Genomic DNA, 20,338 nt, shown 5'->3' with positions numbered 1-20,338 from the left:
AAACAAAAACAACAACAAAAAACAAACAAAAAAAACCCAACCAAAAAACCCCCCCAAAACAAACAAACAAAACCCAAAACAAACAAACAAACAAACAAACCCCAGGAACCTGATGGGATTGAAAGGCCAAACTCCTTTTCTGTCCCTTTTGTTTTGTGGTTCACCTACCTTTTGGGAGAGTGACTTTTACACTGGGGATAGAGAAAGGACAAAGTGTAACCTTTTTAAACTAAAAGAGGAAAGACTTAGATTAGATATTTGAAATACATTCTTCCCTGTGAGGATGGTGGGCACCACAGGGTGCCCAGAGAAGCTGTGGCTGCCCCTGGATCCCTGGCAGTGTCCAAGGAAAGGTTGGACATTGGGGCTTGGAGTAGTCTGGGATAGTGGAAGGTGTCCCTGCCCATGGCAGGGGCGGCACTGGATTGTCTTTAGGGTAACTTCCCTCCCAAACCATTCCATGATTCCATGACTCTTCTCTCCACATCAGCTCTCTGCTCAGAGTGGCTCCTGTCAGGACACTTTGGGTTCTGGACAGCACTGAGAGCAGGAGTTTCAAGAACTCTGTGAACACCTGATTTTCCAGGCTCCAGCTCTCCACATGGCTGGAGGTGCTCTGAGATCTGTGTTTGGATGGGCTGGCAGCGTCCAGGCAAGCAGCACTTTAAAACATGTGTACAGGAGAGGAGACAGAGCTGCTGGCTGCTGACTCAGGCAGGAGTCAAGGATACCTCACCCCTTGATTTTTCAATTAGCGTTTCCAAAGGCCTTTAGGATCCTTGGGTAGACAGGGCTATTGAAATGCCATGTTTTATTAGGAATTGATCTCCTGTTAATAGGCTTTAGGCAAATTAGAACAGATTATTTTACTGGAAAACGGAGGGAAATGGGCAGAGCGTGGAGTGTCACTGGCCCCTTCCCTGTCTCTGCTGAGATCGATAGAGCTCCATCATGGAACCCAAATCAATGGAAAAGCAGGAATAGGTGATCATCAGAAGGGCCTGACATGAGATCCTACACTGCCTGCTGTGTCCTTCCTCCCTCTCCGTGCCAGGAACAGCAGCCAGCAGTCCCGGCCTCCTCTGGGGAGCATTAGCTTCATAAAACAGGGAGGAACTGCTATTGGAAAAGCAATGAGGTATTAGTGGCCCCTGTGCAGCCGTAAGGCTCTGGCTGGGCCTTTCTCAGAGCAGCCTGGATTGATGTGCTGGGCTCCAGGGCTGCGTGGATCTCCTGGAAATGGTGTTTGCAGATCCTGAATCCAATAGTGAGAAATGATGGTGGTGATTTCAGTGGGATGCCCTGCGAGAAGGAGAGGCAGGGACAGCAAAGGAAGGAGCCTCAGGGGATGGAGAGAACAAAGATTGTCCTCCCACCTCTTGCTTTCCCTGCTTGAAACATTTTCCCTACTTTCCGAAGCAGTACCACAGTCATGGTTGCTCCCTCGCACTCAGGCAGAGGTAACAGGGCCTGATTCCATGACCTGAAGGATTTTCCCTTTGAAATCCACCCTTGCAATCTTCCTGGCAGCCATTTAATCCCCTCCCCTGGGAACTGGGGCAATTTCATGGCCCAAACAAGCCACCAGCGTGACTTGAGTGAGAGCTGGTGGAGCAGGAGGTGATGAATTCCCTGGAACTTCATCAGCCCAGGGGCTGCTGACGCTGCACAAAAGGGGAGTGGTGGGGAGGGGTGGCTTGGCTGAGCGTGCCATGGTTCACCAAGCTCCTCTCCTGCTTAGTTATTCATTTAATTATTGGTAATGACTCTCATCCACCCAGCGTCTGCTCCTGCTGCCCGCCTGGCTGGTCATCGTGATCCTGCTCCCCACCACGCTCCCTGCAGCCCTGGATGGTTTTCAAGTGCTTTATACAGAGATATTAATTGAAGGGGACTTTATTTTAACTCTGGTGGGCCAGGAATGATGCTCTTGGGCAGGAGGTGATGGTTTTAGAGGAGTAGGAAACAGCTGAGCCCAGTTGGCACAGTGGAAACAATCCTTTTTCTATTTTGCTGCCAGAGACCAGTCCAAGCTGCTTGGACAAATAAAATAGAAGTGAGGCTGTGGCAGGAGATTGGGTTAGGAGTGTGTTTCTCAAGTGAGTCTGAAGATAAGTTTGAAGGAACATTTTGCACTGGATCAGGCTCCAAATCCCATCCAACCTTGAACACTTCCAAGGATGGGACATAAAAAACCTCTTTGAACAACTTGTGCCAGAGCCTTTTTCTTAAATAAACCAAAACTGGATGGTGTTAACATGCTCTAAACACTGATTCAGTCCACGGGATCAGGCTTTGATGGGCCTGGAGTGAAGCTCCTGAAGTACATCTGTGTGGATGGATTTTAGCAGGAAATGTCACTTTATAGGAAAGAACAGAGGTGCTAACAGAGGTATGTGGCCCTCTCTGGAAGGCAGGTGTGTCTGTCACTCTGCTGAGCTTAAAGATATTTTCTTTTTTGCCACAATCATGATTTATCTCCCAGAAAAGGCACCAAGTCCTCCAATCCCACTGCTCTTTCTTTGACAATTCTGAGTCCATCCCCACGACTGGGAGAAGATTATTATGTCCCCCTCTTTGATAACTGTGTGATACCAACCTCTGTGTCCCTCTTAGAAGTGTGATTGAGGCATCTGCCACCAACTTGCTGGGGAAGCTGTCCTCGAGCGTCAGCCTCCCGTGGATCCCTCAGCAGCTGGGGAGGCCCAGATAACGCTGAAAAGCAGCCATGGAAGGTATCTTTTACCTCCTTTCATCTACCGGACCCCTGGGCTGCTTGCCAGGACGCCTGTGGGTCTAGCCATGGCCAGGGTGGGAGCTCAGAGAAGGCCAGAGCCTGTGTCTTTAAAGATTAATAGCGTTATTTGCTCATTAAGGAGATCGTTTTGAAGTCAGCGCTAGCCAGAACATTCGAGTGCAAGCATCTGTTTGCTACTGGGAGAGGGTATTTATTGTCTGATACTTCAATGGATGTAAATAAACAGCCAGCTCTAGATAATGTTCAGACAAACAAACAAACAGCTGCCAGGATGGGTCCCTTGGTGGTTGACCTTCGGGAAGCATCATGCTGATGTTTTAATAGCAGCCGGCTCTGCAGAGCCAAGCCCAGTGAGTGAAGCCTTCCAGGAAGAAGAAGAAGAAGAAGAAGAAGAAGAAGAAGAAGAAGAAGGAGGATTAATGTGCAGCCTGAGAGTGCTGGGCCCTGGCAGCTCCCACGTGTCTTGGGTTAGAGGACAAGGGAGCTGAGCTGAGCACCTGGGGGTCTGTGGGGTGTGCATGTCCAGGACAGACATTCAGGGAGTGGGAGCAGATGATCCTGTTGTGGAGGTGATGGGTGGGTTTGTGGACTGTGGGTTGTGGTGGACTGAGCATTTTGAGACTCACACGTGGTCCTGGAGCCCCCTCTGTCACTTGTTCCCCTCCCTCTTGCCTTGCAGAGGAGCTCATGGTTCACAGGCAGCTCCCAGAAGCAATCCCAGCTGGACTCTTAGGCAGGTTCTTATCCCACAGCTCCCCCAAAACATCTTGAATATAGGAATGCCCATCATTCAGTCAGAACAAAACTCTATCCATGGGTGGTGGGTTCTTCAAATTACCTGCAGTTGGAAACTTGGGGGGCTTTCCCAGCAGAGGTTGTTTCTGTGTCCCTGACTTTAGTGGTGATCACCTGCAGGCTTTGGTGAGAATCCTCCCATTTTCCCTTCACAGACTCTTTGATTTTTTTTCCCCAACCTAAGTGCCCTGGTGCTAGTGGGAGCCTTGGAGCCAGGAATAAATCTCTAAGAGAAAGTGCAGTTGTGTTGTCTGACGCCCAGGGCTGTGAAGAATGTGCAGGGAAGGTGGGGATCCTCAGGGTTCTGTGCCTGGGGTCCAACATAAGAAAGACAGGGTTTAAGACAGGTAAAGGGATGGTTGGAGTTAAGGGCTAGACCTCTGGCTGCACTCTACAATGATCACCTCACAGGCTGTGCAGCGTGAGTTTGATGTCTGCCAGATTTTCTGGCCTTTTTCTGAATTTTCCTTTTTGTTAGCTGCTAGGTTTAACTATGGAGAGGGGTTTAGGGCTGTTGGGCTGTGGGTGTGTGAGCACATGTGTGTGTGTTTGCACATGTATGGTGCAAGGAGCCCTTCCCTTCCTCCCCCTCTGCAAAATAATGACTTTTCAGGCTATTAGGCCAGCAATAGCTGTTAAATCACTTCCGAGTAGCTCTGTATCCCTGGCGTGAGGCCTCTGCAATCTTTTACCTGCACCAAACGCACAGGGGAGATCCCTGGGGGCTGTGCCTCCTGTCTCCATGGTTTGTTAACTCCAGCCGGCTGTTCCTCCAGCCTGCCTCTGCCATCTCCCAGCCCTTTCCCCTCTAATGGGGCCTGGCAGAGGCTGAGGACAGTGGCTGAGCCCTGGGGTGATAATTGCCTGCCTACATGTCTGGCAGCCTGCAGATCTGACCCTGGTGGGGCTGGGAAATCAAGGTCGAAGAGGCCAAGATGTGAGGTTTGTTCAGCACGGGCATCAGCAGGGAGTGAGGATGCTCTGACGGGAATGAGAAGCCACGAGGGACTGGGGGGAGGCAGAATGGAGGCAGCAGATCCCTGGCTGCTCCCTGAGAGGGAGAACATGGAGCTGGAAAGAGGAAAGGCTCCTGCTGTGAGGATTTTTGATGTGCTCGGGGCAGAGCCCCAACAGGGAGCATCCTGTGCTTCCCTTCCCTTCCCTTCCCTTCCCTTCCCTTCCCTTCCCTTCCCTTCCCTTCCCTTCCCTTCCCTTCCCTTCCCTTCCCTTCCCTTCCCTTCCCTTCCCTTCCCTTCCCTTCCCTTCCCTTCCCTTCCCTTCCCTTCCCTTCCCTTCCCTTCCCTTCCCTTCCCTTCCCTTCCCTTCCCTTCCCTTCCCTTCCCTTCCCTTCCCTTCCCTTCCCTTCCCTTCCCTTCCCTTCCCTTCCCTTCCCTTCCCTTCCCTTCCCTTCCCTTCCCTTCCCTTCCCTTCCCTTCCCTTCCCTTCCCTTCCCTTCCCTTCCCTTCCCTTCCCTTCCCTTCCCAAACCTTCCCTTCCCAAACCTTCCCTTCCCTTCCCAAACCTTCCCTTCCCAAACCTTCCCTTCCCAAACCTTCCCTTCCCTTCCCAAACCTTCCCTTCCCTTCCCTTCCCTTCCCAAACCTTCCCTTCCCTTCCCTTCCCAAACCTTCCCTTCCCAAACCTTCCCTTCCCTTCCCTTCCCTTCCCAAACCTTCCCTTCCCAAACCTTCCCTTCCCAAACCTTCCCAAACCTTCCCTTCCCAAACCTTCCCTTCCCAAACCTTCCCTTCCCTTCCCTTCCCTTCCCAAACCTTCCCTTCCCAAACCTTCCCTTCCCTTCCCTTCCCTTCCCTTCCCTTCCCTTCCCTTCCCTTCCCTTCCCTTCCCTTCCCTTCCCTTCCCTTCCCTTCCCTTCCCTTCCCTTCCCTTCCCTTCCCTTCCCTTCCCTTCCCTTCCCTTCCCTTCCCTTCCCTTCCCTTCCCTTCCCTTCCCTTCCCTTCCCTTCCCTTCCCTTCCCTTCCCTTCCCTTCCCTTCCCTTCCCTTCCCTTCCCTTCCCTTCCCTTCCCTTCCCTTCCCTTCCCTTCCCTTCCCTTCCCTTCCCAAACCTTCCCTTCCCAAACCTTCCCTTCCCAAACCTTCCCTTCCCAAACCTTCCCTTCCCTTCCCTTCCCTTCCCTTCCCTTCCCTTCCCTTCCCTTCCCTTCCCTTCCCTTCCCTTCCCTTCCCTTCCCTTCCCTTCCCTTCCCTTCCCTTCCCTTCCCTTCCCTTCCCTTCCCTTCCCTTCCCTTCCCTTCCCTTCCCTTCCCTTCCCTTCCCTTCCCTTCCCTTCCCTTCCCTTCCCTTCCCTTCCCTTCCCTTCCCTTCCCTTCCCTTCCCTTCCCTTCCCTTCCCTTCCCTTCCCTTCCCTTCCCTTCCCTTCCCTTCCCTTCCCTTCCCTTCCCTTCCCTTCCCTTCCCTTCCCTTCCCTTCCCTTCCCTTCCCTTCCCTTCCCTTCCCTTCCCTTCCCTTCCCTTCCCTTCCCTTCCCTTCCCTTCCCTTCCCTTCCCTTCCCTTCCCTTCCCTTCCCTTCCCTTCCCTTCCCTTCCCTTCCCCTGACTGTCCTGATGGGAATGACTCAGCCCAAGCCTGTTGCCATCTTTGCCCTTGACCTCATGGGTGATTTACATCAGTGTCTAATTCCAAGAAGGAGGACTCAGAGGAGCTGAATTTCCCTGTGAGAAACCATGGAGATGAGCGAGCCCCTTGCTCCCAAGGCAGCCAGAGTTGGTGGGAGCCAGGGTTGCTCAATGCTGGGCTCCAGACCCTGAATTCTTTGTGTGTCAGGGATGTTCAGTGTTGGGCTTCAAACCCTGAATTCTTTGTGTGTCAGGGATGCTCAGTGCTGGGCTTCAAACCCTGAATTCTTTGTGTGTCAGGGATGTTCAGTGCTGGGTTTCAAACCCTGAATTCTTTGTGTGCCAGGGATGTTCAGTGCTGGGCTCCAGACCCTGAATTCTTTGTGTGTCAGGGATGCTCAGTGCTGGGCTCCAGACCCTGAATTCTTTGTGTGTCAGGGATGTTCAGTGCTGGGTTTCAGGCCCTGACCTCTCGGTGTGCTGGTGTTGGAGGTGTGTTGCTGCCATCAGCAGCTCCAGCAAGATGACAAATTAATTGCAAATCCTCCTGTGTCATTGGACCAGCCCAGAAGTCAAGGCCTGCACGTGCTCCCACTTCTGTGGGGTCTGATGGATAACATGGAGGATCTGAGCACCCCTGAGCACCCTCCACATCCTTTGCTGGCACAGAGAGCCCCTCTAACTCCTTTCTGCTTCATTTTCCTTATCTTTCCTGGGGAAATCATATTCCTTTGTTGTCCCACAGCAGGTGAGTACATCAAGGAAGGACAGTGATAACAATCTGTATATCACTGCTGTCCTTTACTCATACAGACTTCCCAGACCCTTTATCATTCCCCCTCTTCCCTTCTCTTTGACTTTCCAATTCAGAAGATGATTCAGGCTCAGTTTCTTGGCTGAGAGGTTGATACAGAAGGAACAGGCTCAAGGGCTGTGCCAGGGAACAGTGGGAACAGGTCTTGACACCATAAGTTCTCCACAGCTTGTTATTTCCTTTGGATGGGAAGGGTGCTTTTTGCTCAGCTACCCAACTGCAGACTGGGAATCCTTGGTCAGAAAGGAATGAAGATTACAATATGGGGCATGATGAAGATCTCCTACAACTTTGTTTCTTCTAGGGAAAGGTACTGTGGTGTTTGTGTTGTTGCAGGATAGAACACTTTCACAAAGTGAAAGGCAGCACATAGGAAACGGAGATAAGGAATGTGGATGGACCTCTGAAACATGATTGTGGGGTTTGCTGCTGTACAGAGCCTCACAAGATTCAGGAGAACTCCTGAGAATAGCTATTTTATCACGACTTGTTCCATATTGAAAGGATTGCAAACCTTCTCCTGCTGCTTTTGAGCACAAACTCTAGAAATTGTTTTTAAGCAGGTAAAGAAAAATCAGTTGTTTTCTGCATTTTCTTCTGTATCACTGGATCATTGTCAGAGGTAGACTGGGACTGTGTGTCTTGTTCCTCCTCATAATCCCAGTTATTGATGCCCCTAAGTGCCACCCTGTTATGAGATGTGTCTGGAATCATAAGGTGCCACAATGGTGCAGGACTGATTTCAATACCTGATACATGCAATCAGCAAGAGAAATGGTCTGTGTTGCACTGAACACTCTGCAATAATAAATTGCCCCGTGAAACATTAGCAATAAGAGCAATAATATTATCTGAGTAGCATTTGAGTGAGTCAGTCTCACAGATCTGTGTGGTTTTTTATCTCCTGCTCATCACCACCACAGATCCTTCCCTCGCTGCCATCATTTTGAGCGTGGCAGATTTGTCCAGGCGGTGACAGGAGCACAGTGACAGTGCCAGATAAAAGCCAGCAGGCTCTGTATTGTTCTTACAGTGCTCTTGTGTTGATGGGAGCAGCAGAAGTGATGAAATCTGCTTTATCCTTTTGGTGAAGAGGGTGGGGAAAGTTCACTTTCTGTTGACAGTGGTTGTTGTCTAGAAGACCTGGGCCATGATACATTTGCCCGATGATTATTTTGTAAATATATCATAAAGAGATATATATAACTGTGAGGATGATGGAGAGAAGGTTTCCCAGAGAAGCTGTGGCTTCCTCTGGATCCCTGGAAGTGTCCAAGGCCAGGCTGGATGGGGCTTGGAGCAACCTGGGAGGTGTCCCTGCCCATGGCAGGGGGTTGGAATGAGATGGTGTTAAAGGTTCCTTTCAACATAAATCGTTCTATGGTCCTGTAGTTATCTGTTTCCAGCAGAAGGAGGAAAAATCCTCACGTTCTCCCTCTGCTTTTGTCGTTGGTGCACAGATCCGTGTGGACGGCAGCACCAAGAACACGCTGGAGTACGAGATCGTGCAGGTGGTGGACACTGGCCCCATCCTGCGGGACATGGCCTTCTCCATGGACCACGAGCACCTCTACATCATGTCTGAGAAGCAGGTAAGGAACCCCAGCAGCCCGGGGTGCTTTATAAACCTTTCAGCTCCATCGTGCTGTGGACATCAGGGCTGCCCAGGAATTCTGGCGGTGACCACAGCTCCTGCAAGGTTGTGCTCCGTTGTCAGCCTCAGGATTTTCATTCTCATAAACCCGTGGAATTTATGGATTTTTATGCTCATAAACCCGTGGTATTTATGTACTTTTGCAATACTGAGGAGCCAGGGGCACAGAACTCAGGGGGCAGGAATCACGCCCCAGAGTTTCTTTGTCCTGCTGGCTGCAGGACAAGGGGTTGCTGCTGCATTGTTCTCCACCCCCACCCAAACTGTGGCCGCATCTGCCACAGGCCCAGGAAGGTGTAGCACTGAATGGTTTGGCTCTAACTGGAGATTTTGGAGAGGATCTCTCCAAAAGGCTCCATTTTTGGATCCTCTTTGGGATGCAGTGGGCAAAAGTGCAGGACGCTGCCTGCCGGGGTGCAGGCCAAGTTTAGTGTGGTGTTCCTGTTGTGTTATCAGCATTGTGACTGAAAATGCTGGCAGCCAGATTCCAGGGAAGGACCAGTCTGGGTGATCAGCGTGGAATCCTGGCTGATTTCAGTGGAATTCTTGGCCTTGGGAAGTTTGCTGCTTTGGGGTGAGGGTAGGAGGAGGAACTCCTTTTACATGAAAAATGTTTTTACTTAGTCCTGTGGGTGTGCAGGATTGCTTGAGCTATCATACCTGGCTGACTCACAGATGCTCATGGGGAGCTTTAAATCCACAAAAAGAATGGGAACAATGAGGGATTGTGGTAGGGTGGTGGCAGTTGCCCTGTGGTGCCACTTCAGTGGAGACTACCAGTGTGAGTGGGACATGTTCACCCATACACGTTCAATGATTTATTAAACAAGTGTTACTGGTTATATTTTCAAATCTACTAATGTCATTTCTTCTGCCTGCACCACTTGAAATTAAGTGTTTTGTGCTGTCTCCAACCATTTCCCTCTACTGTGGTAATTTACACCAAAAATTTGGTGTGGGGATGGGAGCAACTCTGTAAATTCCTCCTGATTAAAGAGGATGAGAGATACCATAACCCAGGAGAAAGGACAGGATTTCAGAGCTGGGATTCCTTCTCATCTGCTCCATGCTGGGCAAGGATGGGATTTCAGTTCCAGTCACTTTTTGGGAAGCTGGAGGCAGGTGATGCCTGAGCTCCTGCAAGACTTTAGGCATGACACCATTCCTTTTCCTCATCCTTTTACTGTCTGGGTCCTTTCTTTTTCCTCCTGCACAGAACGGGGCTCCTTGAGGGTGAAAGCCGTGGAGCAGAACAATGAATGCACCAATAACCAACGCAGGTTTTCAGGTTTTTCAGTGTCCTTTTTGTGCAGGCCCATTTGAGGCCACCCCAGACACCACTGCTGCCTTTGCACAGCCCTTCAGATTTACAGAGACTCCCAGGAGCTGCCTCAAACCTCTGGGGGAAAGGGCAGTGGGACAGCCACGTTCATTCCCTCACATCCTTAAGACAGGAAATCTGGAGCAAGAGGAACAATTAGTTTTTCCTCCAGAGACTTCCAAAAACTTATTCTTGCCACCTGCACTTCCCTGAGCTTTACAGCATGAGCAGACTCATGTTGTGCTTGGCTGTTCCAAAGCACAAGTCAAAGCTGGTCTTTTTAGGACCCCAAGTCCTGCAGACAGCTCAGGAGCTCTGAGCCCCCTGTGATTTATCAATCATCTCCCACTCATCTTTGACGCTCATGGGTGTCTCTGTGAGAGAAGCTGGTGAAAAATGCAGGGACTGTTGTTATTTAAAATCTGATGTGAGCCTGTGAAACCTTCAGCTCCACATCAGCCTTTGGCCAAATCTGATTTTATCTGAGGCGGGCGATGTGAGTGACAGCGCTGTCACTACCTGTGTGCTCATGACAGAACACACTTTAATGCTTGGATAAATTAACATTTGTACAGCCTCGGTGTGTGGGTGCAGGGGTTTGCCTTTGCTGGAGGCAGGATTAAGAACAGGCTGCCCTTGGGGAGCAAATATCCCACCCACTCTACAAACCATTTACGGATCTTTTATAAAAGGGTGAAGGTTTGACTTATCAGAGATTTTCACTGCCCAGAGTGATACTGGGAGATGAGAGACAGGGGGGTGATGACTTAACCTGACCTTTTTAAAGACAGACAGGCACCAGGGCTTGTGCCATCCCTGGGGAAGGAGGAGGTTTCTCCTTCCTCTGCCTGCTGGGCTCAGCGCTGCCTGTGCCCCAGAGATAAGAGTGGCTCTGTTATTATCTGTGTAGTTATTAACAGCTGTTTTCATAGAATCACAAAATCATTAAGGTTGGAAAAGGCCTCTAAGATCATCAAGTCCAACCTTTGACCAAATACTCCTGTGCTCACTAAACCATGTCATGAAGTGCCACTTCTACTTGTGTTTTGAGCACTTCTGGGGATGGTGACACCACCCCTGCCCTGGGCAGCCTCTTCCAATGCTTGATCACTCTTTCACTGATGAAATTTTTCCTGATATCCAACCTGAGCCTCCCCTGGTGCAGCTTGAGGCCATTTGCTCTTGTCCTGTCAGTGGCTGCCTGGGAGAAGACACAGACCGCCCTCACAAAAATCTCTTTTCAGGGAGTTGTGAAGAGCAATGAGGTCCCCACTGATCCTCCTTTTCTCCAGGCTAAACATCTCCATTTCTCTCAACCACTCCTCATAGGACCTGTGCTCCAAATCTTGTGGTTTTGCCAGACTTGGCTCCACCTCTCGCCAGCCCCCCACAAGAATGGAAACCCCAGTGATAAAGCAAATTTCTCCAGCTTGTCCCGGTCTTAGCACAGCTCTGGGCATCCCAGCAAGGCACCCTTTAACTTGGAACACCTCAAAAGGGCTGTCACTGTAAATCTGGCTACAAGGAACATTTTTCTCATGCTGCCAAAATAATCCCCTGGCTTTTTTGAGGTCAACTTCTGCATTTTCCCCGGTGAACTTGGGGGTCCTTGGTTTGCACATGGGGGTTTTCCTTTTGGGCTGAACCCCCTGTTCTCCAAGGGGGATGGAACCCAGCTCAGCCTTGTGGTCTGTGGCTGAAACAAGTCCTCCCTTGCAGCTCCTCTGGACACTGAGAGGTGGCAAGCAGCACTTGCCCACTCAATCAGACAGAATGCAGAACAGCTTTGCACCATTATCCAGAAACACATATTTTATATGGACAGTGATTGAAAGAGGGAGATTTGTCACTGAAACCCAGAGACAGAGCATAGAAAAGTCCCATCGTTTCCCAGAGGTGTGGACACCTCTGTGTTTTAGCTGTGAAGGTGTTTCAAGTCCCTGTTGGCAGGGCAGGGAAGGGTAGGTGCTCACATGGGATCTGTCAGGAGATCCCTTTAACTCCAGCCTCCACAAACGCTCTGAGGGAGCTGCAGTAATATCCCAGCTTGCTCCAAGCCCCATCCACCCTGACCTTGGACTTTCCAGGGTTGGGGCAGCTACAGCTTCTCTTGGCAGCCTGTGCCAGTGCTCATCACCCTCACAGCCGAGAATTTCCTCCTAAAATCCCATTTAAACCTACTCACTGTGTCTGAAGCCATTCTCCCCTTGTCCTGTCACTTCATGCCCTGCAAACAGCTCCTCTCCACATTTCTTATGTCAGTGCACTGGAGGCTGGGACTGTTTCTTTCTCCTTTTTCTGTTTCTGGTGTGCAGAGGAACCTCTCGTGCTGATCTCAGGGGATGAGGAGCAGATGGGAAATGCTGGGGGAACAGGAGGGTCTCTGCTGCAGCTTCTCTGCATCTTCCCTGCTCCTCCTCACACATGCCTGCCCTTCCTTGGGTCCCCCTCCCTCACCTAATCATCTCTGAACTTCTTTCTTTTCCCAGCTGAGAAACATTCCTCTGCAGGGATGGAGATAATTCTTCCAGCCCTTTCTCATTCTCTCTGCCTCTCTCTCTGATCCTTTGCAACCCTTCCCTCTCATTTCCAGGCTTGTGCTTGCTTTTCCACCACTCCTGCATTCCTGGCACCCCTGTTTCTTTGCTCTCTGCTCTCCCAGCTGTCTCCACACCTCTGACTGACCATGTCTCTTCGTCTCCTCGCTGCTCAAGTATTGACACACACACACAGAGCCCACCTCTGCATGCCAGGAGGTGCAGGATGCTCATTGCCCCGTCCCACCTTTGGACTAACATTTGGAAAATCACCTCCATCACCCCCTAAATATCACTGTTTCAGCATGTTAGACTCCTGGGTCTCTCCCAGAGTTTTGCAAGGCTGGTGCAACATATGGAAGCAACTCCAAGACAGGAATCTCAGCCCTTCCTTTTGATACAGAGGGATCAAAGGGAGGAGCTGGAGGAAAAAGCCTTAAAGGCTCAAAATCCAGAAGGTAAAGGGCAAGAATTGTCAACTTCATATTATTTAAATCTCAAGGTTTTGAGCTTCCTCTTACTTTTGGTTTACTGGAGGTTAGGGAAGACTGTTCTGCAACCAGGTTTTGAGCAACCTTATGTGAATTATGAGCAACTTCACCCATCTCTGGAAGTGTCCAAGGCCAGGTTGGACAGGGCTTGGAGCAACCTGGGATAGTGGAAGGTGTCCCTGCCCGTGGCAGGGGTGAAATGGGATGGTCTTTATTGTCCCTTACAAAACCATCCTATGATTCTGTGTTTGCCTCAGGGAAGGAGATCTGCTGTCCCTCCCTGTGCAGGCAGGTTTGTTCTGTGGGTCAGCTTCACGCCCCAGTGGAAAGTTGTGCTTTTCCCCTGTAAATTAGCAGAAAGTCACCCACAATCTGTGGATAAATCACATCTGTGCAGTGCTATCATTCCCTAAAACCATTACAGTGTGTCGGAGGTGAGGCTGGCAGGGTCATGCGTAGCAGAAGCAGATGGGTATTTTGGAGGCTCTTTTAAACTTCGCCAGCGAAATATCAAATAAATATGTACTTCAACTAAAGCGTGGCAGAAAGCACATTTGGTAAAAATTAAGTAACTGTACTGCAAATCATGTTGACAGGGTCTTTTTGGCCTTTTTGTGTCTGTTTCTCATTAAAATGGGGAAGGCTTTTACCTATTTGTCTCCTGAGATTTATCCTTCTCCCCTCTGCCGCTGAGTCACTATCAGCAGCAGAATTATTGTTTGCAAATTAGCTGCCAAAGAGGAAGGGGTGTCTGGCCAGTTTACTTCTGGTTTCCTGACCACTGATTAAAATCTTGTCTGCTGCTTATGTTATTGTATCAATTAGTTAAAGCAATCATTAATAACTTTGCTTAATTATGGCTTAATTTCTTCAAATGTGGTCTTTGCACAAGATATCAAGAGGCATTAACTCCCGGGTTTGGAGTGGCTGTTTCCAGGGGATTGTCAGTTTGACAGAAACACTGGCTCAAGATCACAAGTTTTAAAAATAACTCAAGAGTTTTTGGTTTTGGGTTTGTTTTTTTTTTTCCTTTTAATTTGCATTTGTTTGTTTGTGAGCCATCAGGTTGTGTGCAGACCACATTTTTCATCATTGGGCCCGAACCAGAAAATGCAGAAAGATCTTGTTTGAAAACAGAAAGCTGAGATTATCTAATAGGTGTGACTTTTTGACCTGGGAATTTAAAAGCAGAAGAGACACCCAGAAACTGTAAATTTTGGTGCTGTTGTTGCAGATTTCTGGTATTCTGCTATCTTGGAATATTGATTTAGAAGGGGCTGTGAAAGATGACCACTGGTCACATCCACTCTTTGGAGGTGGTCAAGTCTTCTGCAGGACTTCACTACTCAACTTCTGGAAGGGTATTGGCAGCATCATCTCTTCCTTGGATTAATTATCAGGCAATTAGGAAGAAATTGTTGGCTGGGAGGATGGGGAGGGCCTGGCACAGGTTGCCCAGAGAGGCTGTGGCTGCCTCTGCATCCCTGGAATGTCCAAGGCCAGGTTGGTCAGGGTTTGGAGCAGCCTGGGATAGTGGAAGGTGTTCCTGCCCATGGCAGAGGTGGAATGGGATGATTTTTAAGGTCCCTTCCAATCCAAACCACTCCATGATTCCATAACTGGCTGTTCCTAAACCAGACTGACATCCTACGTAAGATCAGGGCCAGCAGAGCTTCTAAGACACCCAAACCATGGTTGAATTCATTGTCTTTGCAAAAATGTGTCGCGTTCCTCTCCCTCTAAATCCCCTGAAGAAGAGGATCTCCAAACCGCCCCTTTCCTCGCCAGCTGTCCCGCCCTTGGGCAGCCCTGCAGAAAATTGACAGGGAAGGGCAGTTCCTAGAGTTCACTCAATCCCTATCAAGCAATGAGTGTAATCCCAGTTGGCAGCAAAGGCAACTTTTGTTCTCTTTGATTGTTCTTTGCTGCCCCTGGAATTCTGCTCATTACCCTCAGCAATATCAGAGGCTGAACTCCGCTCTCCCTCGCATTTGCTTTCACCTAATTAAGGGCCTGTTAAATAAGGTCAGATGCCCTCTGAGAAATGTCTGAATGGATGGAAAATCCCGCATGGATGCTCAGCTAAGGATGGGAAAGACACTGTGTGAGTGCCTCTGTTTCTCAGCCAAGAATGATAAAAGTGATTTGGCCCACTGGCAAAACTGCAGCGCATTGTGCTGCTGACTCTTTCGAAATAATTCTTCATCAGCAAAAGGCAAATTATTGCAAAAAGTCATAATTTAGCTTGATTTTAACTCATTTGATGCTTTCACGTGGGTGTTTCGGAGTGAGCTGGGATAATTCAGGGAGTAGGGAGTCCCTTAACCTCCTGGGTTGGTTGAGTGTTCCAGAAGGGATGTGAATAACTGAGAAAGCTGAGCTGAGCAGGAGAGGAATAGATTCAAGGTCCTGGAGGTGTCCCAAATGCATTGTTCATGGCAAGGGAAGAAATTCCTCTTGGGGCTGTCTCCATCCCATGAGATACACGGGCAGCTGGAATTCCATCTCTCACTGTCCCTCAGCCTTGGGGTTTTCACACTTGAATTAAGCTCTTTTTATGCTTTGGAATGGCTTTTGTGAGCCAGTTGATGCTGTATTGAAATTCCTCACTTTGTCCTAAAACCAGGAGTATGCAAAGTGCACTGGGAAGGAGGAAAGGCTGGGAGACAGTCCAGGATTCGGGAGACGTTGAATCATTCCCTGCCTTGCTCACAGACTCCTGGCACTCTCAGACACACAATGTGATTTTTGGGGTGGTCCTGTGCAGGCCAGGGGTTGGATTTGATGATGCTTCCAACCAAGGATATTCTAGGAATTTACAATTCAATGACATCAGCTGTGGGCAAACCTCTGTAACTCCACGTGCCCTGAAGGTACAGAAGATGTTTCCAAGATCAGGACCTCTTTTGGAACTCTTTGTAGCACCTGCCACTGACTGTTGAAAACTCAGCTGTCCTCCTGACCTGTGCAGATGCTCTGATGAGAGCTGGAAAGCTCTGTTGGTGCCCAAAGTTCAGAGGGACTTTTGCTTTGTCACCATCAGATGTCCAGTCTGAGCTTTGCTGTGTATCAGAGAGGGAAATTCTCCTTCAGAGAATAATTTGTAGCCACCCTGTCCTCTAAGTGACATGAGCTAAAGCTTCCTTGATCCCACCTAGAGGAACCTTGACAAGCCCAAGCTGTGTGGAGAGGACCAGAAGGGAGCCATTGTTAACTGGAGGGAAGGATTTCACACAAAATGCAGGTTGGGATCCCTTTGCTTTGTGCTTGGCCTTGCTGATCCATGCCAGAACCATCCCTTCCAGGCCTGCCCCATCCCAGAGAAATGACTTCCCTGCAAGAACATTGCATTAATCACTGGGGATTCAGCTGTGGGAGAGGATCTGCAGCTGCTGCAGCACTTTGAGTTCATGGATCTTAGTTGTGGGCAGAGTTTAAACCCTGCCTGCTGGCAGGACATGAACTCCTGTAGCTCTGGGTCAGAGCACTGCTGGTGAAATTTGCAGCTGAAGAGCAGAGGGGCCGAGTGACAGGTCCTTGTTTGTGCCTGGGTGTCCTGGTTTGGAAAAACAGGTATCTTTCAGGGAAAATTGGGGTTTCCCTTGGAATGGGGAGTGTAAAAAACGCCCCCCCCTCCAAATTATTACAATTTTGCAATTAGGAGCTTTCAGGCAAAAAATATGGGAATAGGAATAACAGTTACTAACTAGGAATATTAAAAAACTACAAATGCAGTAGTACAAAACAAACAAGCAAACAAACAAAAGTCCTAGAAAACCCTGACGGAGTCAGAGATATGACCTGACACCCTGTTCAGGGTGTTGGAAGTCCAAATAAATCCTCCTGGAGTAACAGGTGTGGTTCTGTGAAGTAGAGATGATCCTGTAGGAAAAAAGGGTCCAGTGCTGGCGAGATGAGTCCAGTCTTCCTCCAAGAATTCAGTGGAAAACCGGCAGATCTGAGGTCCCTGTGTCCCCATTTTAACTGGGTGGGGAATGGTTGGCTCCTCCCGCTGGGTGGAGCATCTCCCAATGGGATGAGGTGATGTTATCAGTCCTGTGAGAGCCTTCAATGGCCCATTCACAGGGGATGTCCCTGGGAGGAGGATGGGTGCAGGAAGAGATAAGGAGGCCCTGCCTTATCTGGTGTTATCAGGTGTCCATTAACAGAAGGCATCGCCCTCTTCCCCCTCCAGGAGTTACAAGAGATAAGGAACAATATCTCAGATGAAAATAGAATACACATTTTTGGTTACATTTTTCAACCCAAGACACTGGGACAGAGCAGAGCATCAGGCCTGGGTCTCTGGATCACCCCTGGGCCAGGATTTGGGTGCAGTTAGCCCACATCAACACAATTTGTTGCCTGTCACACTAAAGGACCTGTGTTCAGACACAGTGGTGGCATATTTGTGCCTGAACTCTCCAGTTGTACCCTGTGCTACGTGTTCAATATTTGAGGGTAGATCCACAGCTTTCCCAGTGCCATTTGTGACTCTGCATTTGCCTTCAGCTGCAGCCTGAACTCATGTCAGCATCCATCTCTCAGCCTGCCAAAAAGCCGTGTCCCCTTGCCAGGATATTTCCCCCACAGGCTGCTCAAAGAAGCAGCACAGAAGCTGGGGGATTCTCAGAGGGTTCTGAGGGTGTTGTGTTCTCTAGAGGATGGTTTAAATTATCTCTGGGACTCCTTGCCTTGAGGTATTCGTGTGGGGGACACACCTGAAAGGCTTTGCCTGCTGTCAGGACGTGAGGAATGGGATGGCTCACCCACTCTAACCAGGTCTCCTTCCTCCTGCACCATGTTTTGAAGTTTTAGTTGTTCCCTCTAGTTCATGGGTGTCACAATAGGACATGAAAGAAATGACACAGACTCTGTCCAGTTATCAAAGCAAAAAAGCAACCTTTATTATCTGACCCTAATATATATAGTCCTTTCACCCAGACCATGGATTGGAGGATTAGGTTGCCACCTCTCCAACCACATTTGGCCCTCCTCAGGAGAGGAATGAAAAACATACTCGTATTAATATAAACATTACTTCTATTTATAACACTCATGTGAGAAAGAATTCAGAAACTATGAAAACATCAGAAGGCTGGAAAAGTCAGGGCGACACATGGGGTTCTGCTGACAGCTCCCCCCGTGCCTTGCACAGGAGACAGAAAATAAGGGAGGGTGGAGGAAGGAGTGAGCAATGCCCAGAAGTGCACAAAGCCCTTGCAGAGTCATTCCCTGGGTGAGGAGAGGCAGGGACTATCGATCCTGGGGATGGACGTGTCCCCCGGGGCCGGGTGCTGCCCAGCACACGGCCTGGGGTCACCTGGCACTATTGATTATGGTGCTGTTCCCCTGTGGAGTCAAACTCAGGCTGCTCAGTGCAGCTGCTGTGCTGTTGTGGGAGAAAGAAGGTGGATGTGGGGAGTTTAATGCATCCCTCTCATGTTTTAACAAAAAAAAAAAAACCCCGAAAACAACAACAACAAAAAAACCAACAAAAAAACCCCCAAACAAACAAACAACCCCCCCAAAAAAACCAACAAAACAAAAACCCACAAAAAAACCCAAAACACAAAACAAAAAAACAAACCAACCAACCAACCAAAACCCAAAAACACCAAAAAAAACCCCACAAAAACCCCAAACCCACTCCCATCTCCCTGAGTCCTGTCAGACTCGTAGGTGATGTTTTCAGCTAGGAATAGGTCACAGTATTAAGGGCAGCTCAAGGAATTGAGCTGGAAATCTGAAAATCTCCCTCCTCCCTTCCCCCAGCCCCTGACCCTGTAACAGACCCAGAAGAAGGGGAGAAGAAAGAGGAAACCTAAGAAGCTGGTGATTACATGTGAGGCCTGGCAGATCTGTAATCCTGGACTCCATTAAACATCTGTCTGCTCCAGTCTCCCTGACAGCCAGGTCTCCTCCTCTGCCTGCCTCGCACAGATTCTGGTTTGCAGGTCACTCAGAGGCACCGGGTGTTAATCACCGCCCTCTGCTCTGGTGTTCCACAGCCCGGAGCTCCCAGGGAGGGGGGATTTGGGCAGGACAGTGCTCATGGTTCTCAGAGCTACAGGCACATCCACACCTCTTGGGTTGGAGCTTTTCCATCTAACACATCCTTGAGTGGTTTTTTGAGTGCTTACCCGGATCGGTGCCCAGTGCCTGTCTGGGACCGTCCTCTTAATTATTGCATTTTAAACATTCTTCCAAAGTTGTTTCCATTACAGGCTCATGTGTCTTACTACTTTCTTTGAGGCAAATATTTGCTCTCTTGGGGCATTTCCTTGCACCATAAGTGCGCAGAGTTATTATTTTCTGGTGCATTTTCTATTTTTCATGTGATATCCTTGAACTCCTAAGCACACTCCATGTTAGTGGATTAATAGGAATTTCATTGTAAGACTCAGGGAGAATTTTTTTCAATGCTCCAGAGTTTGCTGTGTCTTCTGCACTCATGGCTTTGAGTCTTTCTTGCTGTAAGGCCCCTACTAAATATCTTTCATCACTTTATATTACTTGATACAGTCATTATCATCATATATAGTAGGAACTGGAAAATGAAATCCATTCCAGAACCTGCCCTTGAAAGGCAAACAAGCTTTTATGTTCTTTTCTATTAAAAAACCCTTTAAAGCCATACTGTCGTGTTATTTTTTCTCTATTTTTTTTTTCAGGGTTTAGGTTTTCTTCCCAGTTCTTGTGATTTTCCAGTTTGTGATTGGAGACAAGAGTATTCAGCTACCTTGAAAATTATTTTCTTGTTTTATTTCCTAACTGGATGAAGCAGTAATGGGAATCCTTGAGATCTAAATTAGTCTGTCTTGCTTTGTTATTTGTTTTTGTTTTGTTCGCCTTTAGAAGAAAGCTATTCTGAACCAGCAATCTGAGCACCTGGTCAATACTCTGCTGTATTTTAGTCTGTATTGTAGACTTGGCTTTCACTTGTGTTTGGGTGGTTGGGAAGATTTGAGGGGACAGAAAAATCCATGCAGAAAGTTTTGTTGTTTGCCTGCCCCCTCTGTGGATGTTGCACTCAGAAAAAAGAATTCCTCTGCCAAATGTCCCATGTGTCATTGCCTGGATAAAGGCCGTGTTAAGATTTTTTTTTAATAATGGGATTTTTTGAAATAATGGTCCCTAAACTTTTAGTTTTACCATCTCATCCCGATTGCAGCATTTCTCACATCATTCCTAGGAATCCTTTCCTTTAATTCACCTCCTGAATTCACCTCTTTTCCCCTGATCCTGAGCTCCTACATAAATACCTGCTCTTGTGTCCCTCCTCTGAGAGTCTGGATCCACGGATGCCTTCGTGATGGATTTACAGCTCGCAAAGCCCTTTGGATTTCTCGAGGATGAAAGACAGTGTTTGTACAAGATCCCTGCCCTCA

The 20,338-nt window shown here is 48.8% G+C and overlaps 1 protein-coding gene across 1 annotated transcript in view; it reads left to right on the top strand.

Annotated features, from left to right (window-relative positions):
* The window catches only part of PLXNA4 (plexin A4), a 445,535-nt gene that overhangs the window by 215,457 nt on the left and 209,740 nt on the right, over positions 1 to 20,338 (top strand). The window contains exon 4 of the mRNA XM_063397126.1: positions 8,405 to 8,536. Within this exon, the coding sequence (XP_063253196.1) occupies positions 8,405 to 8,536 (132 nt within the window). The remainder of the gene's footprint in view (positions 1 to 8,404; positions 8,537 to 20,338) is intronic.

Source organism: Prinia subflava, chromosome 4 (genome assembly GCF_021018805.1).
Source record: "Prinia subflava isolate CZ2003 ecotype Zambia chromosome 4, Cam_Psub_1.2, whole genome shotgun sequence".
Classification (NCBI taxonomy): Eukaryota; Metazoa; Chordata; class Aves; order Passeriformes; family Cisticolidae; genus Prinia; species Prinia subflava.
The sequence above is the reverse complement of the archived record's forward strand: the minus strand, read 5'-3'. Positions and strand labels throughout refer to the sequence as shown.